The 25,632-nt window shown below is 40.5% G+C and overlaps 1 protein-coding gene across 6 annotated transcripts in view; it reads left to right on the top strand.

Moving 5' to 3' along the window:
* The window catches only part of MAP9 (microtubule associated protein 9), a 30,902-nt gene extending 15,656 nt beyond the window's left edge, over window positions 1–15,246 (top strand). For 5 of the 6 annotated variants that reach the window (XM_073341427.1, XM_073341430.1, XM_073341429.1 and 2 more), the window contains 6 exons: window positions 1,715–1,880; window positions 3,346–3,435; window positions 4,725–4,892; window positions 5,354–5,499; window positions 6,041–6,173; window positions 10,703–15,246. In XM_073341427.1, coding sequence (XP_073197528.1) covers window positions 1,715–1,880; window positions 3,346–3,435; window positions 4,725–4,892; window positions 5,354–5,499; window positions 6,041–6,173; window positions 10,703–10,825 — 826 coding nt within the window. In that variant the 3' untranslated portion in view covers window positions 10,826–15,246. The remainder of the gene's footprint in view (window positions 1–1,714; window positions 1,881–3,345; window positions 3,436–4,724; window positions 4,893–5,353; window positions 5,500–6,040; window positions 6,174–10,702) is intronic. The other variant, XM_073341428.1, reaches the window with a different exon arrangement.
* Window positions 15,247–25,632: the final 10,386 nt, after the last annotated feature.

Genomic DNA, 25,632 nt, shown 5'->3' with positions numbered 1-25,632 from the left:
GCCTTTTGAAAGGGTGCTGGAGGAGGAGAGTGCAGCTTTTTTGCAGGGTGACAACCCTTCACATCTCCACTGGCAGATCAGACCCACCAAGGGCCTTTATCAAAATCTTCATCTCTTTGTGCCATGGGACCCACAAATGACTCTAGCCCACAGTTTTACTCCTGGGGGGAATTCTGCGCCACTGCACATGTGTAGAATTTATGTTCCCCACAGATTTCTTTGCTTCTGTGCAGAAAAATGACTTTCTGATAGGGAAGCCACAAGAGTGGTCACATGACCCTCCCCAGCAGTATGTTTTGGGTGCCCAGGGCAGCCAGCAGAGAGGTAAATCACTGTGGGGCAGGGGGCAGGACTGGGGAAGACCTGGCTAGTGGCTCCTACCCTGCGTTGGGCTCAGCTGCTAGCCCCAGCTAGGCTGGGGAGGACAGGACTTCCTCTTCCCCTACACAGCATCCGGAGCCCCCAGATTTCTCCACCAGCTGCAGGAATCTCTGCAAACTCTTCAACCCCTCTGCTTCCTGCACCCATCACTTCTCAGCTGCAGGGAGAGGGATCCCTGTACAGGGAGCTACTCCTCCATCCACCCAACCCCCATACATCCAGACCCCCTCATACCCAGTTCCTCTCATCGAGCCTTCTGCACCCCTGCACTCAGAACACCCCTGATGAGCCCCACTCCCCCTGCACCTGAACCACCCCGATGAGCCACCTGTATCCCCATCCCACCGAGCCCCGACCAGCTGCACCTGGATCCCCACCCCACTGAGCCCCACTTCCCCAGCATGTAAACTCCCCACTGAGCCATCCAGACCCCTCCCCTCGCTGAGCCCCAACCACTTCACCTGCACACCTGTGCAGACTCCCATTACCATTGCACCCAGAACACCCCGAACAAGCCCCTGTACATCCAGATTCCCCCCCACCCCCGATCCCCCACTGAGCCATCCACACCCAGATTGCCCCACACACAACCCTCTCAACCCACACCTGGATCCACCGACACTAAACCCCTCCACACTTGGATCCTGTCTTGCTGAGCCTGCCTGCCCGCACCTGGTGCACCTGGCATGGAGGAACAGAGCCCTGGGGTGTTTCTGGGGCAGGTCTGATCCTTGCGCTCTGTCAGGGTTGGGTGCAGCCTCTCCACTGAGTCCACGTTCCAGTGGGGAGCTGCACAGTGATCTCCCACCCCTGTGCAGCCAGTGGCCTGTGCTCCCCAAAGCCACGCTGAAGCCTCCACATTCATTTGATAAATAAAATTTGCAGAATTTTAAAATATTGTGTGCAGAATTTGTAATTTTTGGTGCAGAATGCCCTCAGGAATAACAGTTTGTACCTGTCTCAACATGTTCTTGTTAGGTTAAAGCATATAGGGCTTTTAATACTTTTGAACTGAAATTATTTTGTTTGTGGAGTTCACATTCTCTATTGGGTCGACTAGCAGAATTTTTGTAGGCCCTGCAGGTTCTTTTAGTAGTGATAAAATCCATGTAAAAACAGAAATGGACAATTCAGGCTGTCTCCTCCTCTTTCTCTTTCCCTCTATCCCCCTTCCCCCCCCCCCCCCCAAAAAAAAAAAAAAAGATATAAGCTTGTGAAAACGGGATTATAAGCAATATCTGGATGTAACTGCAATGAGAAGGTACTCTACCTGGCATCCACTATAAGAAACTCAAAGCTTATTTTGATATGTTTATGAATTGATGCTTCACAGGTCTCTGTCTTCTACATACTTGAAGAAAGCTGGGAAAACCATCCCTCCATCTACAACTACATCTTCTCAATACTTGGGAACATTAAAGGTCTTAGACAATAAACACTTGCAAAAATATAGTGCTGAGCTTGACAAAGCAGATAGTTTACGAGCAGCTGTTTATCAGGTAAATTTTGGCATATCCAAAGCCTGCATGAAAAGATCCTGCCAATAAGAATAAAAGCCTGTTAATTATACTCGATATCTGTATGCACCTTTCTTAAATTGAGACTTTTTTTTATTTTTAAAAAATTATGCTTCACTACAAAGCATATGAGCCAAGAAGGGTAGATTCAGATGAGAAAGAAACATACTTATCTATATTTTACTATTGTGGCAAAATGTTTTCAAACACAATAGATTATCTCCTTTATTGTATTTGTTGTTTTTTATTTTTAATGTGTATCCTATAGTTTCTTTTCTCTGTATTTTCTGTTCCAAAGCTACCTTTCATGGGAAAGGTAAAAAGAACTTGATGTCAGATCTTAAATTTTTCCCTAAAGCAGCATAATCTATCTGAATTCTGCCCTCTGTAGTAAAAATTAGCATAAATCTCAACTGTGGTCATATCTGTTTATTGATCATAAATTGTTTCCGCATAAGGAAAATCATATTCACTTAACAGTTTAATGGTTCTAAATATCATGCTGTCTCAAGTATGTGTGCATTGACTCATAGCCACTTTCTAAAGTCAAATAGTCTTCATTAAGATATTTTAGCTTCTCAGTACAACATACTAAACACATGAACAAATGTACAAAATTTGACCCTGATCCTGAAAACACTCATACACTTATAAAACTTTGTGGGTGTGTATTGCCTTTGAAGTCAATGGGTTGAGGACTTTTCACTGTAGATATTTCTGAATTAAACATATAATAGGTTAGAGGTTTTTTACTAAATTTTGTAGTCCTATAGATCCTAAATGGATAAAATGTATTCTGTACTTTTAAAACAAAAATTATCCAGGGGAAACTTAAAATAGTGGTTGTAAATATTTTGTATTAAAAGGTTTAATAGCTGCAGCTCATTCTTGTACATGTGTACATGGGGATGCTTCCTTCGCTCCCCAACAACTATTTTTCTGAGGCCCTATTGAAGATTTTGAGAAGTAGTATTATGTCATTTGTATCGCTCTGCTCTCCCTTCCCTCAACCCCCCAGGATTGTAACACTGGAGGTAAATCCACCATGATGCTCCTTCTTCTTTCCTGCCCTTCCATGCTCACATTCTCTTTTTTATTTCCATACTGAAATCTTTTTGTTAAAATAAAGTTATTAATTTCTTAGGTTTTAGTCTTAAAAGTTGAAACTTTTGATCAGAATGTTTTTTGTGCTGCAGATCCTCAGAATGTGGTTTAAATGACACCTCACTAATCCAGATGGGCTTATTGCTATAGAAGTAGTTTGCATACATAAAATGATGATGGTGGTGATGGTGGTGGTGGTTATATATGAAAACAGAAATACTGTCAGTATTGCTTGTGGTCATTACATCAGATGTTGCTTTATCAATAATACTAAGTTACTTTGGTACAAGATCTAGTTATTGTTTAAAACTCTTCAGCTACAGCTTTTTCCTTAATCTTTTAGGATTGGTTGGAAAAGAAAAGAGTCTTTCTACTAGAACTGCAAAGAATTAAAAGGAACAAAGCAGAACATTTAAAGAACGCAAATGAAAAGGTTTGTTTAAAATATTTGATTAAATGGGAGCTAGCCAACTGCCACTCTATAGAGTAATGTCATTACAATATTTGTTGTGGTGTATTTAAAAAAGGAAAGAAACACAGAAATGAAATAGTGAAAACTGTTGTTATCCCCTTCATTGGGGCTACTTTGCAACCACTCTGCCATCAACAAGCATCTCTAAATCCATCATAGAGAGCCACAAGAAGATTACTCCAGTTTATGTGGAATGGAGCTGATGTAATAGCTGTTATATGTCCTAATCCTTGTGGCTGCCACAGGGAATATGGCTAGGGAAAAGAGGAGTGTAGCTGGTGCTTCCCTGCACCCTTAGAATCCTTGGATGCCATATAAATTAAAGCTACCTTTGCAGCTCCCTTCTTGTTTCACTTTGTGCATCTTGATTACAGCCAGCAGTCTGGGTCCATCTTTGTATTTTTATTATGATGATTATGGGATAGTCTGTATTTCAGCAATGAAATTTAAAGAAGTCATGTATCTGAAGATTTTCATGCTCTTGTCTTGGCTCTTCTATATTCAGCGGTATATAATCATAGAATCATAGAATATCAGGGTTGGAAGGGACCTTGGGAGGTCATCTAGTCCAACCCCTTGCTCAAAGGAGGACCAATCCCCAACTAAATCATCCAGCCAGGGCTTTGTCAAGCCTGACCTTGAAAACCTCTAAGGAAGGAGATTCCACCACCTCCCTAGGTAACCCATTCCAGTGTTTCACCACCCTCCTTGTGAAAAAGTTTTTCCTAACATCCAACCTAACCCACCCTGCAACTTGAGACTATTACTCCTTGTTCTGTCATCTGGTACCACTGAGAACAGTCTAGATCCATCCTCTTTGGAACCTCCCTTCAGGTAGTTGAAAGCAACTATCAAATCCCCCCTCATTCTTTTCTTCTGCAATTCCAGTTCCTCAGTCTCTCCTCATAAGTAATCTACATTTAAAGCAACATGTACGCAATTATATTATATTAATCTTTCTTCATAAATTCTCTTAATTTTTCCTATTTAAGAACTAATGTTTTTTTATACACAGTCTTCAGAAGTGAGTCATAGTAGTTTCTATATCTCCCAATCTTGTAGAAAACAGCCTCATACTGTAGGTCAAAAAAGTTGGTCATGCTCAAGCAGTAGTTCAAATCACAGCTGAACCATTGATTTTAGAATGTTTTCTACAAGTCAATTTTCTTTCATTTTTTTCTTTGGCTAATGCTACATTTGAGAGTTTAGAAAATGCAGTGTTTTCTGAAGTATAAACTTTTCTTATGTAGAAAGAAGCTACTAAGAAAGAAGAAGCAATTGCATCTTTTGAAGCCTGGAAGGCAATGAAAGAAAGAGAAGCAAAAAAGAAACTAGCTGAAAAAAAGAAGCTTGAGGAGTTGAAGAAACGGAGAGCAGCAGAACAGAATGAAGAGAAAAAAGAAGCAGCTCAAAAGGCAGTGAGAAATCTATACCTGACAGACACTTAACTCAAGAGAGTCCTTAGTAAAAATGTAGTTGTTAACAACAAAAGAGGGACCCAAACCATACCCCTAGAGCTGGATACCCTGATCTTTGGGAGAATTCATGTCTAGATTGTTATCTTTGTAGCAGGGGCTAATCTCTCAACCTATGCACATACACACATTTTTTCTATTGACATTTAGGGTTTTTTTAATGTGAAATACTTTGTTCCATATACGTAACACAGAATAACGTGTTGGCAGCAGAGAGGCTTTTCTAATGAGCTGGGAGTAGTAAATTCTTGCTCCTTGTAGCAGTATCCTTTGCTAAGCTACAACCCTGTGAATGCGCAATCCAAAGGGAGATGGGTAGGAAAGAAAAAATATCTATAATGTAATGGAAGGTTTGGAACAAAGATGTTATGCAACTTTGCTAATGGACTTGAGGTCTTCTTTAGGCATTTGAAAAATGGAAAGAAAAGAAAGCAGAGTATTTAAGAGAGCAAAGTAGAAAGGAAAAACAAGCTGAAAGAATCAAGAAGAAGAAAGAAGAGGAAGTTATTGCAGAAAAGAAACGAGACAGCATGTCTGCTGTTGATAAATGGTACTGCTACAGAGGATTTAGTTACATAACTGTGTACGGGCCAGCACCTTTGTCTTACCATTTTGCAGGGAATATTTGGCCTGAGGGCCTGAACCTGCAGGGGGCTGAGGATCCTCAATTCTCACGGAAATCAGTGGGAGGGAAGGGTGCTTAGCACCTCACAGGGTCAGGCCTGTTGTTCCCAAATGTGAGTGTGGTAGCTTTATTTTCGTTCCCATTTGTCCACCTTATAAAACTTGCCATACAGCTTCTAGTCAATCTGCTGAATTGAAAGTCTCTTCTCAAGAAAGGCCAATGATTTGAAAACGCTGCAAATCAAAAGTGAGGTACATTGGGTAGCATGGAACCTTCTACTACCAATCCCATGCTTAATTAGTAACCCAGGATTAAAAAAGCAAGCACTACAACTACATGTTATCAAATTTGTCAGTAGACATAAATGTCAGTTCCTGGCAGTGTCCATGATGTTTGGTTAACCAATCACATTTGCAGCATTTTTTTAATTCAGTGAATAGTATGTTATATTTCTCTCCATATTTAGGAATGAAAAAAAGGAAGAATTTGTAAAACAAAAGAAGACAGAAAAAATCCAAGAGAAAAGACGGCAAGAAATAGAACAATTTGAGAGGGGAGAAAAAGATAAAAGGGCTATGGAGGAATATGAAAGATGGCTGGTAAACATATTTGTTCACACTTTACTACATTTATCCTTGTGTTTTTTAACAAATAATGCGTGTGAATAACTTTTGAATTATAATTTTCAATGCTTTTCATCATGTTATGAAAATGGCCAGGTGATGGCAGTAGTATATACCTTTTCATACAGTTCCTCTGAGGGTTATTTTAGCAAATCACTTAATAGTGCAGTGTATACAGCATCTGGCATACATGCAATATATTCTCCCTATCTGTATGCCATTGAGTTCTTTGCATTTTACAGTCAGTGAAAGTACAGTCTTCTCTTCTCCCATTCAATGTCAGGAAGAGCCACCTCTGAAGGGCCAACTCAGCACAGCACAGAACCAGCAAAGGCTAGAAGCAGCACCAGCTGCAAAAGTGAGTGCATTTAGATTCAAGGAAACAGTTTTAAATATGGCGAGTTGTATAAATCAATATAAATAAGAACGATTACATTGAGGTTTGAGATTACCTCCATTTGATAGGAAGGGGTGACCTCTGGTGTGCTATTTTGGGAAGAAGTCATTAGGAGCCTTTCCAGTCCCACAAAAACCAATAAGTCAAGATTTCTTTACCACCGCTCAGGGGAACCCTAGGAGACAGACAGCTAATGCACAGGAACATATACTGTGCTCTCAAAGGGTATGATTTTAGGAGAATGTCTAGCTTCTTCTGCCCCATCCCTACCAGCACTTGTCGTGATGCTGTTGGCAGCACGCTGAGGCATCAATCCTGTAAACAGATAGTCCCACTAAAGCGAAGCACCTACTTACGTGCTTAAAGCTGGGTATGTGCAAAAGTGTTTGCAGGATCAGGGCCTAACTGGCATGCTTGTTGCTGCTCTTCTGAACAGGAGCAGATTGTACCCCACATCACATCTCCTCTGTCCATTTTCTAAAATCTAGGCCTTGGCTGTGGCTCAAGTCTCTGTATTTTGGAGGTCACATCAGCCAATGTTTCTGTTCATCCTTGCTCTGCTGGCCAGAGCAGTATTTAGGCTTATATAAAAACAATGAGAATGTAAAACTCACTTTTTATAAATTTAGGGAAAGAACACTTGTGTGACTCAAGTTGTCAATTTATTATCTAGGTAACTAGGAGGATTTTTGTATGTACCCAGATTATTGGTGTCAGTAGTTCTAAGAAGATAAATAAGTGTTCTATTAAAAGACAAGTAACTTAATGAAAATCTGTTAATTCTTCCCCTAGCAATCAGTAGGGAAAACTAGTTTTGAGAATTAATTAAATCTTTCAGCTCATGGAGCAAATGGCAGCATTTATGGATAGCAAAAATAGGAATTTAAAAATCCTCCCTAAATACTTCTAAAACATAAAAATACAATAGAACAGGGAATTCTGTTGTTACTGAAGTGTCATAGTGTGGCATAGAGTTCACTGATTATCTCAAGGAATGCTTATCTGAAGGGAAGGGCATGGACAGGACTTTTTCCATCTTGAAATTTAAAACCCTAGAAATGGAGACAGAGTTTTTGTTGTTAAGACTTCCAAAACTCTTAACGTGAAAAAGATAACTTTGTTTCCCCTACAGTTAGGGGAAATTCCGCTTTTGTGATATTATTTACCTCTTAGCTACTCAATTTAATAGCAATATTGGTTCAATTTCCATTTTGTGATACCATGGAGTCATATAAATACCTAAAATAGATGAACAGATGCATGTAGGCACATTATAATGTTTGCCAGCATATATACTGACACCACACCTGGTTCTAGCTGGTGAGTAGTGAGATTTCAAGTAAGCACTCTTTCAAAACTACAGATCTTGGAGATTTGTATAGTATAGCAAGTTTATGTACCCTCTAAGAAGCTTGGCCCTTATTCTGAGGCTTAGCACTGCTCAACACCCAGTTTTTAACAGTATTCATCTCATGATGCACCTTGTACATTTGTACACGCTAGGAGTTGTGGTTAGTTGAATTAGATGGGTTTTACAGATTTGTTATTTTTCTATGTTGGAAATAACTCGGATGATTTTACAGATATATGTTGTTAAGGCTTATTTTGAAAAAATTTATATATTGGAAATCTAGCTCAGTAGTGGTGTAGTAGTGCTCAGCAGTGTTGAAACATGGGCTTTGCTACTGTTCCTTTTATCTTTCTCCCTAATGCTTCATTAACTGCGTAAAACAAAATCGTTACGTTGCAGCCACACTGCCATGGGGTATGGTCTTATCAGATGTTGTAAATGAAGAAAAGTTGCACTGACTCATTAGGTCTGTTGAAGCAAGTGTGCAAAAACAGCAGTGTGAACGTTGAGCCTCAGGTTCTCAAGTCCAGTCAGACCTCCGTGCCTGAGCTTGGGTGACTAGGGCAAGTCTCCTCTGGACACACAGTATCCCTGCTGCTATTTTTAGCATGCTAACTTGAGCCCTGCTAGCACGCACGTCTGTCTGCCAGGCTGGGAGGCTCACTCGCAGCTGCAGTGTAAACATACCCCAACACAGGGTCTCTGAAACAAACATTATTTAATGTATGACAGACTGCTGCTGCTATTTTGTTTCTTACTGTATCTCTCTTTCATAATTCTGATTGTGCTTCCCTCAACACCTGTGTGCACACAACCTTCTTCTTTATTATTTGGGGAGGAGGAAGGTTTTTGGTAAATTTATTTCTCATGGGGTTGTGAGTAGTGGTGAGGACTATTTGTACAAAAGGCTGTGTTGAAGGGGTGGGAGAGATAATAGCAGAAGCGCTCTGTTGGCAGGACTTGCTTATCAAATGTTAAAAACCAGCAAAACCAAAACAAGAACACTCAAATGATTTAAAAAAAAACAAAAACCTTTCATTAATGCAAATTAAGGTTAGGAACTGAAATCTCAAGAAATCAAGAAATTCTTAATTAAGCTGCCCAGACCAGCTTTAATGCTCATCTTGGAATATATGCTGTGAAATTAGGTTTTTCCTTAAACAAGCATACTATGCAGCATGTAGTCAGTAATACAGTGTTACATATAGCAAGGTGCAATTCCTTAGTAAGATATTATTTGTTAAGTACGGGCTACTAGTGATACGATAAATGCTATTTTTTTAATCATTACATATCAAATACCAGTCCTAAAATTTATTTCTGTACTCAATACAGATTCCAGAGTGACTGTAATTAAGTTAATTCTGAAATACATCCGCAGTATGTGTGAATTTATTCCAAACAGTGTGCACTAATCATATATTTATTCCTTTTTAGAGTATGTATCTGTCCTAAACTCATATGCAGCTCAGTATTTCAACAATATAAAATTTTGCCTTGACAGTACAAACTCTTTCCTCCGCAAACCACTACAGTGTTCCCTTAGAAAATCCTAAAGAAGTAACTTGCAGCTTGACTGAAGGTCAAAAAGCTCAGGCTTTGTCAGTCAAATGAAGGTTTGTGTTGGAGTGTGGAGAAAAGAGCAATGGCAGCTTGTAGAGGCAAAAGTTAAGTCAATTAGTCTGGAACCTCAAAGCTTATATTATCATTTGGGCCCAAGATATTCCTCGCATCTCTCCATTGATTTCGGTGGAACAGTTAGATGTGAATTTGACCAAACCAGACTGCCTATCCCTAATTCAAGAAGCATTTTAGAAGGAGTCAGAGTTTGGGAATTCACTGACTGCCCACTTTGAAATTTCTGTTGAAAACCAAGGTTCTCTACAGAATGAATTATAAATATTTTACAAAGGAACAAACTAAAAATTTCACGTAACGTGAAAATATTTTTGCAAACTTTCTGCTCAATATCATTGTTCTAATTTCCCAATGGTATGTCTAAAACTATAAAAAAGTCATTAGAACCTTATGACACTGTTAGCATGACATTAAAACAACAGAGATTTGTTATAGCTAAACTGTTAAAAACCTGTTTTATTACAGCATAGTGCCGGAGTAATTTAGAAAGCACTGAAAGGTATAGACATCAAATGCCATCCTTTTTTATTGAAAACAATATTTAATATTGGAGTTCAAGAGTCCTATATTTGATGCATTAGGATGTGAATAGGCAATTGAAGATAAATACAGAAATTAGCTTGCTATGCCTTGTATGTCATGCTCCGTGTTTGGGTAGTACACAGCATAGCTCAGCTCCAAGCATCCACCCGAACCTTGGAGAAATATAAGTCTGTAGCATGGATGTTGCACTGCTCATGCTGTGTAGCTGTATTTCTATAAGGGATGCTAGGATGAGCTTCCAAGCACAACTCACCATTGCACATTAACGTTACCTCTATATCTTCTCTATAATACGATGCCAGGCTTGTCACTCAGACTTTGTGTCACTATGAAGTGTAGATGGTCTGAGTCAGGGTGAAGAGAGCACTTTTTGTTTAAAATATCTCGAGGTTCAATCATCGCTGGGATTTGTCGTCAGTTTCGATCAAGTTCTCAGCCATTTTCATCTTTTTTTACATTTTATGAATTGCACCAATGAAACATCATGGACTTTCAACTAATATTTTTTGTAAAATAGTAATTATTTAATTTTCCTTTGACACAGTACTTCTCTGACACAACCTCCTCTAATTTCAGGAAACGAAAGAGAGGAGAGACCAGATTGAGAAAAAACAAAAGAAGCTCCAGGTTATCCTTGAGGATGAAACCCCTCCTCCATGGAGCCCGCCTGGCAAAGCTGTTTCGTCAAGGAACTACTGAGATGTCCATTACCCTTTGTGAGGAAAGTTCATGTCCAAAGTTCTGACACTGGCTAATCATCAATATTTCACAACAACTGACTTTAAAGTGAATTGATACTGGCTCTTGCATCCTTTCTTTTTTAGGGTGATTATTTTTAGACTCCTCAGTTGGAACAACTGGGTGTATGTGCTAAATAGCTCAATTGTTCTTTTCCATTACATTTCACCAAAAGATTAACTTGTGTGATTTTTTTTTTTTTTTGCAATTAATTTCTTGGTTAAACTTTGTGTCATTTGGCCCCTTTTGGTGAAAATTCATGTTCGGGACACGCAGGGCCGGACTCTAACAAACCCTTCCTCATACGAGTAGCGCTTTAGCCCACAAATGATGCCATTGAAGTCAGTGGGCCTGCCTGTGGATTCAGCCTGAGTAAGGATGTCAGAATCTGGCCCAAAATGAGTGGTCAAGCAAGTGCTAGATATGTTCCCATACAAAGTGCAGGGTGAAGAAGTAGAAAATATTTGAAACCATCATTCAAGCATAGCTTCAGAGCTACATTATTTATAAACCGGTAAACAATCCCTGAAGATTGGCAGGGGGAATAAATACATTAAGCAAAAGGAAGTAAAAAAAAACAGTCCTGAGGTTTTTACTGTATGATGAGACTTGCAATGTGCAGTTGTGCAGAATGTAAGGATAACTTAGGTTTCGCAACAGGACAAATATCTTTGTCCGTGTTGAATCAATGGTGCTAGGTTTATTCTGTGAAGAGGGCCAAAGTATATTTTTATGATCCATGGGCCTAGCCTATAATAATAGGGCTATGTGCAGCGGGGAAAGTAACTTAAAGGACTTACCGGTACTCCGAAGTCCTGAGCGTGTGGCCTCGACCAGAAGAGGTGGGGCCTTTAAATACCGCTGGGGTAGCGGCGGCAGGGCTCTGGTGGTGCTTTAAAGAGCCCAGGGCTCCGGCCACTGTGGGGAGCCCCAGGTCCTTTAAAGCACCAGCCTGGGGAAGCTGGTCCGGTCCGGAACGGCATACTGGTTCTTGCTGGTACGCCGGACCCGACTGGCTTACTTTCACCTCTGGTTATATGCTACCTTGAGCCTCAGTAGAGCTCCTATTGATGTGCAAAGATTGATGCTAAGATATGAGCCTTTTGTACTAATGAAACTTTTAAAGGCCAAATTCCATTCTCAGATACACTCAAGTATGTGCACAGTAATTTCATTAACTGTCAGTATAACTGGAATTATTCCAGAGAATATGAGAACAGAATTTGTGACCTCATAGCTGTTTTAGACTGTCAGCAGACTCAGAATGACAACTTAGTAATGGTAATACCCCCTCTTGCACCCCAGCCCTGAGCCCTCTCCCAGAGCCAGCCCTCAATACCCCCTCCTGCACCCCAAGAAATATTACCAATAACGGTAATATTACCCTATCAACCAACAAAGAACTCAGAGTGTTCAACCGTCTGTGCCGGGTATTTGTTCAACCATCTGTGTCGGGTTGATATGGCTCTCACATTGAAGGTTTTTTGCCAAAGTGGCCTCCACTTCAAAAATAGTGAAGAGCAGTGGCCTAAATAATATGGTCATGTTGTGATTTGGACTATGTGGAGCACACAGGAGTAAGTGGACAATATTACATCCACTACTCCCCGTACTGCATCAAGTGGCTGGGGAGGTAAGGGAACACTCTGGCTAGCACAGCTGAGCTGTTGTTGGGGCATTATCATCCTACGCTGGTATAGAGTAGCAGGAAATTACTGCCTCTCATCCCAGAGTAAGGAGGCAACTGTACTTTTGGAGGGATGTCCCTGAGGTACAGTGCCTCTTTGTCTAATTCTTGATGGTGCATCTTATGGTCTCGCCACTTCCTCAAGACTGTACCTAAAAGTATAATCTAATCTGTATGAGCAGAATTTCAACGAGAAAAGAGTTCTAATGCCTTTTGCTTGATTAGTCTTGACTAATTTGTAAACCCTTCAAAATTAAGGAGCTGATATCTGTTAAAATTACTGTCTTCTATATAAAATGTTTTAAAGAGATGATCAAAGATTTTAAAGAGCTTTAAATAGAAGTGTTCTTTCATGTTAGTCTTGGAGAGATTATGGTGCAGCAGTAATAGTGAAGGTTGCACTGCAGAGTTCAATTTAAAACGGGTTGACATTAAACCTTTATTTTGTAAAAATCTTATTGAAATAGCAAAAACCAGAACATAAAATATAAGCTTTGAGCACTGTTTTAATTTTTCATGGTGGTTTGATGGAAATGAATTGATAAGGAAAGATTTAAGAGTTTAAAATTCTTCCCTCTTGGTGATTTTCCCCTCCCTGCTGAATTCTCTTTTTTTTGTACCCCTTTTTACAAGAAATCTGAAATACTCTGGGCCATGCCCTTTGGCTACATTGTTGCTCCTCATGGGCTGACTCCAGAATACATACATAATACATAGGCTGTATTTGAGAGAGAGAGAGAGAGACACATACTGTTGATAATGCACTTTAGCACTCCATAAATTTTTTTTCTTCCATCCTCCACAGATACCAAAAAGCAATGCATACCCCAGCTTCATTAGACTTTCACTCTAATAAAAAATCTTAACAGTGACCTCAGCAGTGTTAAGGCAGAATAACTTTATAAATGTGTGGAATATGTAACGATCAGATGTGCTGATCTGTTTCTGTAAAAGCATAGGAGGACACTGTTAAGAGTTTATATTAGAAGGGGTGTATGTCTTGCTTTTGGGTATCTGCTGGAGATGGAAGTAAAAGCCTCATGGAATATTGGAGTGCATTGTCAATAGCTTTGGAGGTAATATGAAGGTGGAAAGGACTATCTTGTTAACTTTTTATTTCCTTGCTTATGTTTTGGTTGGATGGAGTGTGTCGTGTTACATCCTTAATTGTCACTAAATATAGTTTTGTTTGCTAATTTTTATTTTGGAGGACAGTTTTAAAATACAGACACTATGGAAAGGAAGGATAATTATCTCTCGTATTAGATTATACACTGTGTCTATTTTTCCCTTCCTCTACATATTTTGTGTGTTATAATTTTCTAAATGTATTAAAAGATTATGTTTTGCAGTCCATAGGTTCAAAATCCATGTGTGGTTTCCTCCCCTCTGGGAATTTGGCCAATAAATCTCTGGCTACCGTTAGTTGTGATTACATATGGAAATATGGGGAGATGTTTAACAGTAATACCCATTTTTTATTTTATTTTTTAACTGACTAATTAGGGAAGTAAAACATGGAGAAGTTTATATGCTGTCCGGGAGAATATACTGAGGTGAATTTTATGTATGTATAATGACCTATTGATTCCCTCAATAACAAGATTTGCTGATCTTGGGAATAAACTTCACAGTGAGCAACATTTAGGAAAATGGAAAATATACAGGGAGCGGGGTTGATATATGAGCACATCAAGATCAGAAGAATTTGAAGTAAATAATGCAGACTAGCTACATGACATTTGGGATGCTGTTTTACCTAAATAGTTTTGTAGAGTTCAGAAGCATGCTGGGCATTTAACAAAGTAAGAAAGATAGCTCCCTGCCCCATATATCTTATTTTTTTTTATTATAGACATGACCGTACAACTGCTTTGGATACTGTCAGACCTCTATTGAGCGTGCTCACAATCTAACATTGTCTCATTCCTGTTTATTGAGCATGCTCACTACTAAACATTACCTCATTCTTAGCTACTGGACAAAGCTGCTCCAAACCATCCCAGGCTGGAGCTGTTTGACCTCTCTCTACCCTTATACTGCAGGTGCTCATTCCCAAGCATTTTCTCATTCTGAACATACTAACTTGTGTTGCTTTTCCTCGGAGCCATGATTATCTCATCTGACCTTACTTCCCATGCTCCAGATCACCATTACTTTGTGGCCATACCTTAGTAACCACAAAAACAATGAGTGGGTCTGGTGGCACCTTAAAGACTAACAGATTTATTTGGGCATAAGCTTTTGTGGGAAAAGCCCACTTCTTCAGATGCAACATTAAGTAACCTACATTCTACTGGGCATGCTCAGCCCAGAAATACTTTGTGGCCATACCTCATTCTACTTGCAGCACCAGTCTTGTGACCTAAAGCATCCAGTGGTATGTGATCTGCAGCTTCTCAGTGGTGAAGTGACTCCTGCTTATTCAAGAAGGAAGCTAGGGATACAAAATGGAGATTAGGAATACAAAGTGGAATCTGGGGAATTTCACTGGTATCAGCTACAAAGAGCATACTTCTACCATTGATGAAAGAAGTATTATAGACATGCAAAGGCATCTATAGTGTGTCAAATTCAGTGTTTCAAATATTATGGTGAACAGTTGTGAGACTTCTGTATAATTTATCTTCTAAGTGCTAAGTCAAATTACAGGTTGACACGTACTTGGCAAGAAAAATCTGATAAAAGCATAAATAAATGTACTTTAACTTGTATAAAATCTTCTCATTTTACCTTAATTAGGCAAATATTGTAAATATATTGTTGTACATAAGGGAAAATATTTTGATATTAAATTTTGTTTTGATATAGTGAAATCAGTGGTTTCATTTTAAATTAATTTATGAAATCTTACTAGAAACTTTCTATGTATTTAAATCACCTAATCAGTTTCAATGAACACAAACCATTCTTTCATGATTGCTAATATTATAAATAGAACAGAGGGACAAATCCAGGCCTCAGATTTGGAGGCAGAACTCCCCTTTCATTCCATCCTTCATGCTAGGAGTCTAGGGTTGTTTGGCTCATTGACTCTACTTTCTGTTACTTCCGTTCCAATACAAAGAAACCACTGTGAAACACCAGTGTTTCAAAGTTATGTACCTGACATATGAGCAGCATCTGATTTATATTTCCCCCCAGGTATATTATTCATCAGTCAAGCTTCTAAGTTGATGCATTAAAAGTAGAAATGAATGACCAAGTTAAACTATAAATGCTTTCCAAGCCATAGCAACCAAAGAACATCATGGTATGCTGGCTCTGTGTCCCTACCAGTGCAAAGGGAAGGACAGATATTCCCCACCCCTTTTGCTCCAGAACTGGGGATCTGCTCAGCAAAGGAAAGTTTAAGTAAATCAACAAGTGCAATGTAGGATAGAGGAGTGCCTGGGACAATCTACTTTTTTGTTTAAGACCATGGATTCTAAACATGCATGTTTATCCAACACCCCCATTCTGAGTAAGAAAGATACTATACTGATACTTTTCCATCTTTCCCCTGAACTCTTCAAAGATTTCATTGCATTTGAGGCCAGAAACCCATCTACTCTGGCCTTCTGTATATTAAAGCCCATTAAATTTCAGTCTACCCGTTTTGAGCCCAGTAACTTGTGTTTGACTAAAGCACATTTGTTCCCTTCACTATTCTGCCAAGAAATCGCTCTAGCTACACTGGTGTGATGTGTTTTTCTAGACAAATCTATGATTAGCCTCAGCAAGTATGGCAGAGCAAACTGCAACTAGTACTAATAAAGCTGTGCCATCTTTGTAGGCTCACAAATGATATATAATCCATAAAATGTGATTTCTTGGGTCTCCTAAGTACCACAATAATGTTTCAAATGCTGGTGAACAGAAGAGTGAGGGCTACTGGGGGGCATCCGTTTGTGCTCTTCTCAGTTGGGGAGGATCATATGAGTAGTTCAGGGGGTGGTTCTTATATTTTTAATCAGGGCTTCAGTGGCTGGTGGCAGGATCAGCTTACCAAAGAGGCAAAACAGATGGTAGTAAAACCTTTATTAATTGCTGCTAGGATGAATGCGGGCTGTTAGGATGGACATCTGGTGGTTTGCTTAGGAGCAACAGATCCCCGAGAGCTACCTTCAGCTGGTGATGGAATGCTGACTTTGGCCTTCCATCAAATACTTTTGGTGCAGCAACATCTCCACCTTTGAGGACTTAACAGTTTAAATACAATCTTATTTCTTCAAGGAGTAGAAGAAAGTGTTCATGAAAGTCTTCTAGAGCTAGAGCACGAGAGGTTGCCATAATGATGGATGTTAGCTAACAAGCACCATTTACATAATACAAAAGAAAAAAATTGACTTGAAAAGATTAAGTTTTAAGTTTTTAGAGGGTTGGTAATAAACATGTAAAAAGTAAATAAGATGTACATGCACATCTCTCTGAACTGTTAACCTTTCTAGGTCTTATTTTTCCTGTACAATCTCTACTTTCAAACTAGCTGAAAATTGCAGATAGTGCAGAATGCAAGTGCCTGTGTTTTTTAAGAATGGTGGGATGAAGAGACCTATGCTCCATGTATTGGCTACCAATTGAGTTCTGATTTTAAAATATTCGTTTTGATCTGCGAAATCCTAAATAGTCTGGATCTTGTCTGACTGAGTGACCACCCCTTTCCCTGTAGGATACCTGAGGCATCTTTGATCATCTGAAATTGCTTGAGATAATAGACCTCAATTTAAAGAACAGAGATCTGGCAAACCTGGCGGAAGGCTTTTCTTTTAAGACCACCAAAGAGCAAATATTATGGGTCAAATCTTTTGAAGTTCAGTATCCCAAATCAATTTATCCAGGGTCATCCTTTTCAAACTCTGTCTTCATTATGAACAACCGCACATTTTTGGTCGATTTTTATTTTCATGGAGTCTATACTAGCTTTAAAAAAAACAATTTATAAATTGGGGGGGAAGGGGTTAGTAAGATTTTGGTGCCCACGTTTTTCTTAAATGGGTGCTGAGTGCTAGTGATTGCCTAACTGTTCTCTTGCTGATTCAGCATCATATTACCAGTTAATTCAAGTCACTGTTTGCTTGCTTATAGTACCAGTGAATTCAAATGAGTACAATATATTTGCTGTATAGCACCAATGGTTACAGGTTTTGGGTCATGCTCTTGCAGCAGGGAAGAATAAGTATTGAAACATCCTAGTATTGCAAGGTATATTTCTTCATTGCGACTTGCTCATTGATGAATGAGTTGCTTGTGTGATCCTTTATTTCTGGGTAGATTCTGACTGGAATGTTTAAAACACAGCCAAGTCTATAAATTTCCTCTGCTCTTTAGAAAAGAAATGCCATGTGTGGTACCTTGCTTTTCCATCACATTCCCATTATAGGCTAATCACATTTTTCATTAAAATAAACTTACCTGTCCGGCCTTTGGATGACAACACATGACTTGGATGCTGAAGTTACTTCCAAGCACCACTGCTCTCCAGAAGCCTGCTCTGACTACAAATAGATCATTGCATTGCTTAACTGTTTCAGGACCTTGGTATGCTGTCAACATTCACCATTACTACCATGTGGGATTACATTTCTCTTTTCCATTCAGATCTGTACCACGGCATTACAGAAAGAGGCCCTGGACTATGTGTTTCTTTTGATAAAAGGGGTCATGAGAAAAACAGGAAGAACTAACTTGTTAAAGGATATAAAAATATTCCAAAATATCGTCCAATCAATTTCATCCTCTACAAGTAAATATTACAGGATTTTGAATTGTCTCTTTGGAACAAGCTTCCTTAGCTGCACTGAGTACCTGTAAGTTTCTTAATGGGTACCCTGTCAAAATGGAAAGTGTAATTGCAGATAATGCACAGAAGGCTATTTAGAACCCATTTATATATGTCTGGACATAAATCTCTGCAGTTCGATAGAATGATTAGTTCCATTTTGAAGTGGCTTTAGGAGACACAGGGGATCCAAATTCCATTCTGTTACCCTGGTGCAGCCACACTGACTACTTCTTCTCCAAAGCAGAAGCATCTCTTCACTGACGATTGTGGGCAAAACAGTGGAAAGACTTATTTTCAACCAACTACTCTATGTCATGGACACCTCACTTCTCCCCATGTTTTTTATCTCGGTATAGCACTGCTGAGATGATATTTGCTGCTCAGCAAGGACTTGATCTAGCAGCACTAGGGGAGTTTTGCCATTGGTTTTAATGGGAGCTAGCTAGGACCTCAATTGTAGAAGTCCAGGGAGCAAAATGAAAATACTTCCAGTGTCTCAGGTTAGGTTAGACACTAACCAATTTATTTGAGCATAAGCTCACGAAAGCTTATGCTCAAATAAATTGGTTAGTCTCTAAGGTGCCACAAGTACTCCTTTTCTTTTTGCGAATACAGACTAACACGGCTGTTACTCTGAAACCTATTAGGTTAGGTTGAAGCTGTCCTAGTCTAAGAGGGTGAGGCAAGTTTAAATGCATGGATGCCCTTACAAGTTGATCAGTAATACTAGTATTATAGTTGTATTGCAGTATAGCCTAAGAGGCCGAGTCCTGGAGCTAGGTGCTGTACAAACGAACAAAAAGAAAGTCACTTCCCCAAAGAGATTGCAATCTAAGTATAAGTCAAGTACTGGATAGACAGAGAGATAGGGGAGCATAAGGAAACAATGAGGTGATATTGGGTTGCATGATAGGCAGTGGTCTTAGCACCGCATCTGCAGATCTGTTGCACAGGAAGCTCTCTCCATCTTGGTTTAAGTGGTCACAGCAATTAGTCTTCTTGACTACCATCGTACCACCCCCACAAAACACAGCCTCTGAGATCACCTTCCCTGCCCCTTGTTCTGACTGTGTTCCCAAGCTCCCTTTTTCAATACCTCTACTGGTTTCCCCTTCTCTAGTGCCACAAGATTCTTATCCTTTCCTCTAACTTAGAAAAATTCTGCCCATTCTTATTCATCAGTATTATCCAACAACTTCATATTAGAGCCTTCTATTCAAGGAGGCCTAGTATCTGTCTTAGGTATTATATTGCAAATAGTATTAAATAGTTATGCAACATCAATTAATTATGTAGGCTTTTTTTTTTTTACAGTGGTGGTAGGTGAAACAATTTGTTACCTTTCTCTGGCAGCAAAGATTAGCTTCTGCTCGGGAAAAGTTTGTCTTGTTCTTGTGCATCAACAAAAACGTTGGAATCTCTCATTAAAGAACTACGGTTTGCAAATGGCTGTGAACTTGTAACCTGCTCAGAGCAAGACTAGCAATCTATAAAATTTGGCTTGCTTGACAAGTAGCATTTCAAAGGTGAGATTATGTGCAAACAACACCATGCCAACAGTAAGTGGAAACATCAGGATTAATAGTACAGTGCTAAACGTAGCAAAGTGCATGTTAAGTGTTTTCAGAAAGCCAACACACACATTTGCAAGTTAAATTTATTTCATGTTACAAACTCTCAGTTTTTTATGATTCACTTTCATCTTTCCACCCCAGATCTTCAACAGTTGTATGTACTGGTTAGAATAGTCAGAGTATAAAGATCTGTGATATATAGTGAATTCTTGTTGGTCCAGCAGTAGGTATGTATTTAAGAAATATCCTCAGTGCTATAAGACAATCATTTCTGTGACCTCTGCTATCTACAACCTACATATATAAAAAAGACCATTAAATGGGCAGGAAAAATGAATATGGAATTTCACTGGCTGATAAAAGAATTCTGAGCTATGACTATAATACTCAAAAATCATTGTCTTGAACTTAGGAAGTTCAGAACAATGCACTGGACTGTTTACAGTCACTGCTTGGAACCTCGTAGCTGTATCACACAGGAATACAATTCCATACCACTACTTCTGCACCACTCCATATTGTGCAAGGGTGTCCTGCTCAGGTGGAGGTTACAGGGTTGGAATAACATGCACAGCCAGCATGTTTCCCCTCTGCTGGGGTGGGGCACGGCAGGGCAGGGAGAGGAGAAAAAGAAAATGACCAGTGGATTTGAATGTGGTCCCTCTGCCTATCTGTTATTCTCCAAGACCCCCTGCATGTTGCGGAACTCAGTGCTACAGCATTCTGGGGTCCTGAAATGCTGCCCTCCTGCTGTAAAACTACACTGGTTTCCCTGAGAGCAGAATCCTCCTTGTCTGTGGAGAGAAGTGGTTGGGGTTTGCCTTTAATGAACATTAATATTTTACAAAAGGGAATATTTTGTTGTCACAATAAAATGCTCTACAGGCAATAACTGTGCATTACTCATGCCTAGTGCATGGACAATACCTGCAGCATGAATTAGCCCACACTGGTTCACCCATTCTTATATCAAACTGCTTAAACATGCTACTGAATATTATCACAAATGCTTGGGAAAAAGCAGGATTTATGGTTGTAGCTGCATTTGAAAGTTAAATAGCTCAGGGCCAAATTCTTCCTGCCCTGAGAAACCTGAGCTCCACCCTGCTGAGCTTCCCACAGCGTACCCTCTTCAACAGGAGGGCTTAAGAGGTTGCAAGGTTCGCAGTAGGCAGTTCCTCCCAACTCTACAGAACCTGGCAATCTGCTGGGAAGGCATCCATAATCTGTATAAGCAGAAGCCATCTACATGGACTTCTGCTCATGCATATGGGAAACAGGAATTGTAACACTGCATCAGATCTAATCCAATATCCTGTCTCTGAGAATGGCAAGCACCAGCTGCTTCAGAGGAAGATGAAAGATGTCCTGCAGTGGACAGTTATGGGATAAACTGACACCAGGAAAAATTTCTTCCTAATCCCCCTGAGGAGTTAGTTCGTGCCCTAGTTGAGTCCATTAGATTCCCCTAGCCCAGTGGTTCTCAACCTATTTATCACTGTGGGCTGTATATGCTGCAGGTTGAGAACCACAGAGTGCCCTCCTAGCGCCTCCTGCCAAGAGACCCCTCCACAGAGTGGGGCCAGGAGTGGAGCCCTGGGGGGGGGGGGGCTGGGCAGCAGGGACCCCAGACCCTGCTGTGTGGGGCCAGGCAGCAGCCTGGATCCTGGACCCGGCCACTTGGGGCTGGGTGGTAGGGCAGCTGGGTGGAAGCCCAGACCCCAGACCTTGCAGGACCAGGCAGTAGTCCTGGAGTTTGTGGGGCTGGGTGGCAACTGGACCTCAAAGGGCTGGCTGGCAGCTCCAGACCCCTGCCACATGGGGCCAGCCGGCAGTGCCAGACTCCCACCATGCTGGGTGGCCAAGCATCCAGGAACCCGAACCCCGTGTGGCCCGACAGCCTTTAGCACACAGCTCTGTGCTAAATTGACCACATGCAGCCCCCGGGCCATGGATTGAGAACCTCTTCCCTAGCCCTAGCCGACACAGCTTGTGGGCCTCTGCAGCAGAAAACAAACCTGAAATGAGACAGAGTAAAATTCTAAAGAACAAAATAAATAGTTTATGTGTTATGAATTGTTATAAATGTGCATCCTACTTGAGAAACTGGCGCAAGACCCCAATGAAACCAATCTAGTGAACGACAGTGGATACTCCATTGCTTCTCACATGGAAAAATAAGCTTGGAACATGCAGCATCATGTTTTACTTGGTTGAAAATCATTTTGGACTGGTTTTTATATTATAAATTAATTATATGATTTATATGATAAAATCTTTTGTCAGTGCATTTTTGGCTACACGGTATTTTGTAGAGTTCATTATGAAACTTGCAAATAAGGAAAATCAAGAATAAGAATAATTAAAGAAAATATGTTAATTTCATAGATAATCAAGGGATAGGTATGGGGCCTAATGATATGCCCTAGGAGAAGTTAAATTCACTAACCTTTTCTTCTAACTTCACATAACCCACATGTGGGAATATAAACTATTTGAAAGGAGTGGAATAGCAAAATGATGTAATATATTATATCAGCATAATTTGTTTTGAGTCTTTTTTATATAGATGATTAAAAATGGGGAAAGAACTAATGGGATTCATTGAAAACATAAGAACATAGTGCTGAAAGGGACCTCTGGGTCATTAAGTCCAGTCCCCTGCTACCACAGGCACCCATGTCATATACTCCTGTTCATAAATTTATCAAGTTAAACATATTTATATGTGTTTGCAGCATTGGGTCCCTGAGCAGGAGACAGGAGATAAAGGGCCTGATATAATGCCCATTGGAAAGACTCCATTAAATTCAGGGGCTTTGAATCAGGCCGGATGTGGCTAGCTGGACAGGTGAGTACTGGAAGTGAAGGGAAGAGACAGCAAAGGGAAGTATTTTTAGTCTATCCCAGAAAAGGGCTAAACTAGAGAAGCAACAGAGTAAACTGGGCAAAACAATGGAGTACCGAGATTAGAGAGAAGCAGACAATTGTCTGAGAGACACCAAAAGTTATAGGTAAGCACATGTCCTCTGTATCTGAACACTCCTGAACATATTTTCTTTTAAAGTCCATTACTCAGGAAGCTCTGACAAGTAGGACACCTTCTGAGCTTATTTATGTGCAATGTTTTCCTGCTATTGAATGCCAAGGTCCCTCCAATGAAGAAAAATTACCCTGGAAGAGCTTCCACAGTTAAAACCTGCATTGCTTTTAATAGCTCTGTCAAGAAAAGATTTATGTTCCAATGCTTCCTATGAAGCCTTCCATGTGCCATCCAATGGACAGGTTGCTAGGAAAAGATTCTTCATCCAAGCACTGGGTTTATGTTAAAATGATCTGGAAGGGAAAGGGTTATAAATGGAACCAGATTATATACCATTTTAACCTTTCTCCACAATACATGTTTTACTTGTTAGATCTCTACTGCTGAAGTAGGATGCACTGCAAATACTCTGCTGCCACTTTCCTTCCAGCCCCCATTCCAGGCCCTAGCCATCCTCCTCCCTACCAATAGCCAGCCGTTGTTCTCCTATCCTGTTCCTTCCCCTTTCCCTCACCTTACCTGGTTCCAGGCAGCATGGGACAGAAATGGGACTGCTGTGTATGTTTTATGAGTATTATAGACTTGTCTGATTGTTGTAAGGAGTTTTATCGGTTTAATTCAAGAAGAAGCTGACTGCACATAGTCAGGGAAAAGTACAATGGCTTCAGATATCATCCTGTTGGTGGGTAGATGGGTGCCTAAGGATGATGTTCTACCTCCAGCCTCCTGCTGAGCTCACTGGACCAGTTTGTCAAGGGGGAGGACCAACCTTGGGAAACTGAGAAGACAAAGGACTTTTGTCTGAATGAAAAGTATCTTTCTAGGGAAGGGAGGCAGTTATGGCCTTCCCTAGAAAGAAGGGAAGCTGTTCCCTCACACACAGAGTCTCACTGGCGGGTCTGAAGAATCACAGAAATGTAGAACATGTTCAGTCCCCTGCAGTGAAGTAGGACTAAGTATTATCTAGACCACCTCTGTCAGGTGTTTGTCCAACCTGCTCTTAAAACCCTCCAGTGACAGAGAGCCCAAAACCTCCCTAGGTAATTTGCTCCAGCGCTTAGCTACACTTACAGTTCAGAAATTTCCCTCACGTCTAATCTAAATCTCCCTTGCTGCAATTTAAGCCCATTAGTTCTTGTCCTGGCCTCAGTGGATAAGGAGAACAGTTTATCACGCTATTCTTTATAACAATCTTTTATGTACCTGAAGACTTTTACCATGTCCCCCTAGGAAGGTAGGCCTTCCTAGGCTCCCATCACAAGGTGGAAGAGCTAAGGTAAGCCAGATATGTGTAGTCCCTTTGTTGTTTTAAAATCCTTTTTCTCTTATGCTTTGTTCCTACTGTTACGATTAAACAATACTTTGAATTTAAAAAGGCTGTATGGTCACTGTTGAAGGGAAGAACCGCAGGTGCCAAATGCAGTTGGACCTGCTGGGGTAAGGAGGAACAATACACAGGATACTGTATCCAAGCACCCAGTCTAAGAATGAGAGAATCATGTGATTCTGCCCCTGGAGAAGTAAAGACACAAGGTCTGGCACCTGAAGGTGTGCACTTAGGCTAGACAGGAGTCAGAGGTGCAGCTAGCCCTGCAATATGACACACCTCACCCTCCAGTTCCCCTACTCCCTGTCCATACCCATCTACTGGTGCCTCCATGCTACATCTCCTTCCTCTTTACACCTATTCATTGCTGCATCCTTCCCACTCCCTATTCCTCTTCTCTCTCCCCTATGCTTTCTACTGTTTCCCTCCCACTTTCTCTTTCCCAACCTGCATCTGCACCTCTTCTGTGCCCTACTCTCCCCATTGCTGCTACGTCTGCTCTCCCAAATGCCATTACTTCATCCACTGCTTTTTTACTGATCCTTTTGTCTCCCAGCTACCACCTGTTCCTGCCTCCTCCTCCTCTCTTTCTTGGTTCCCTTTCCATTTACCAGAGCTGCCAGTCATGGAGGAAGAGTCCTGTGACATCTGTTAAAGCTAGAGGAAATAAAAAAGGAGGTGTCCTATGTTATCTGTCTCAGAGAGTAGAAAGAGAATCTCTCTTCCTCCTACATGGTAGGAAATTGGAGGCTCCTGCATCCAAAGTCCTGACTGTAGTTGCTGGGGAAGAGATGGGGAAGGTATCTCATCATTGTCCGGGAAAACTGCACTGAGGCTGAATTTGGGGAGTGATTGGTTATTAGAAACTCCTGTTGCTTTTAGTCTGGGGCTTAGCTAAAGGAAGTTATATCCTCTTGCCCTTTTACTTGACCTTGGCTGAATGAAGCCAAATTATGTATGTTTCTGTTGGACTATAACTATGGGAAGTCCTGTTGTAGCTGAGTTTCAGCCTGGTGGAAGGACCAGACCCTAGGCCATGCGTACAGCTCAGGAGGGATTATGCAAAGGTGTCCTTTGCACTGCCTTGATGCTGGGCTGGTTGTGTGCCATGTAGAGCTGTTTGTGAATTTTTGATGGAAAGTATAGTTTCGCCATCAGGAAACAGAAATAAAATATTTCATTTTGGTTGGTTTGACACAAATGGGATGATTGTCTTTTGAACTGACCTGAAATGTTTTGTTTTTCAAATCAGTTCAACAAAACATTAAACTGCCTTTCCCTTGTGGTGTGTTACTTTATGGGTAGTTCACGCCCCCATTCTCTCCTGGACTGCCCTGAAGGACTACATCTCCCATAATTCAATGTGGCTTTTT

This window comes from Lepidochelys kempii, chromosome 4 (genome assembly GCF_965140265.1).
Source record: "Lepidochelys kempii isolate rLepKem1 chromosome 4, rLepKem1.hap2, whole genome shotgun sequence".
Classification (NCBI taxonomy): Eukaryota; Metazoa; Chordata; order Testudines; family Cheloniidae; genus Lepidochelys; species Lepidochelys kempii.
This window is presented reverse-complemented; position numbering and strand designations above follow the sequence as displayed.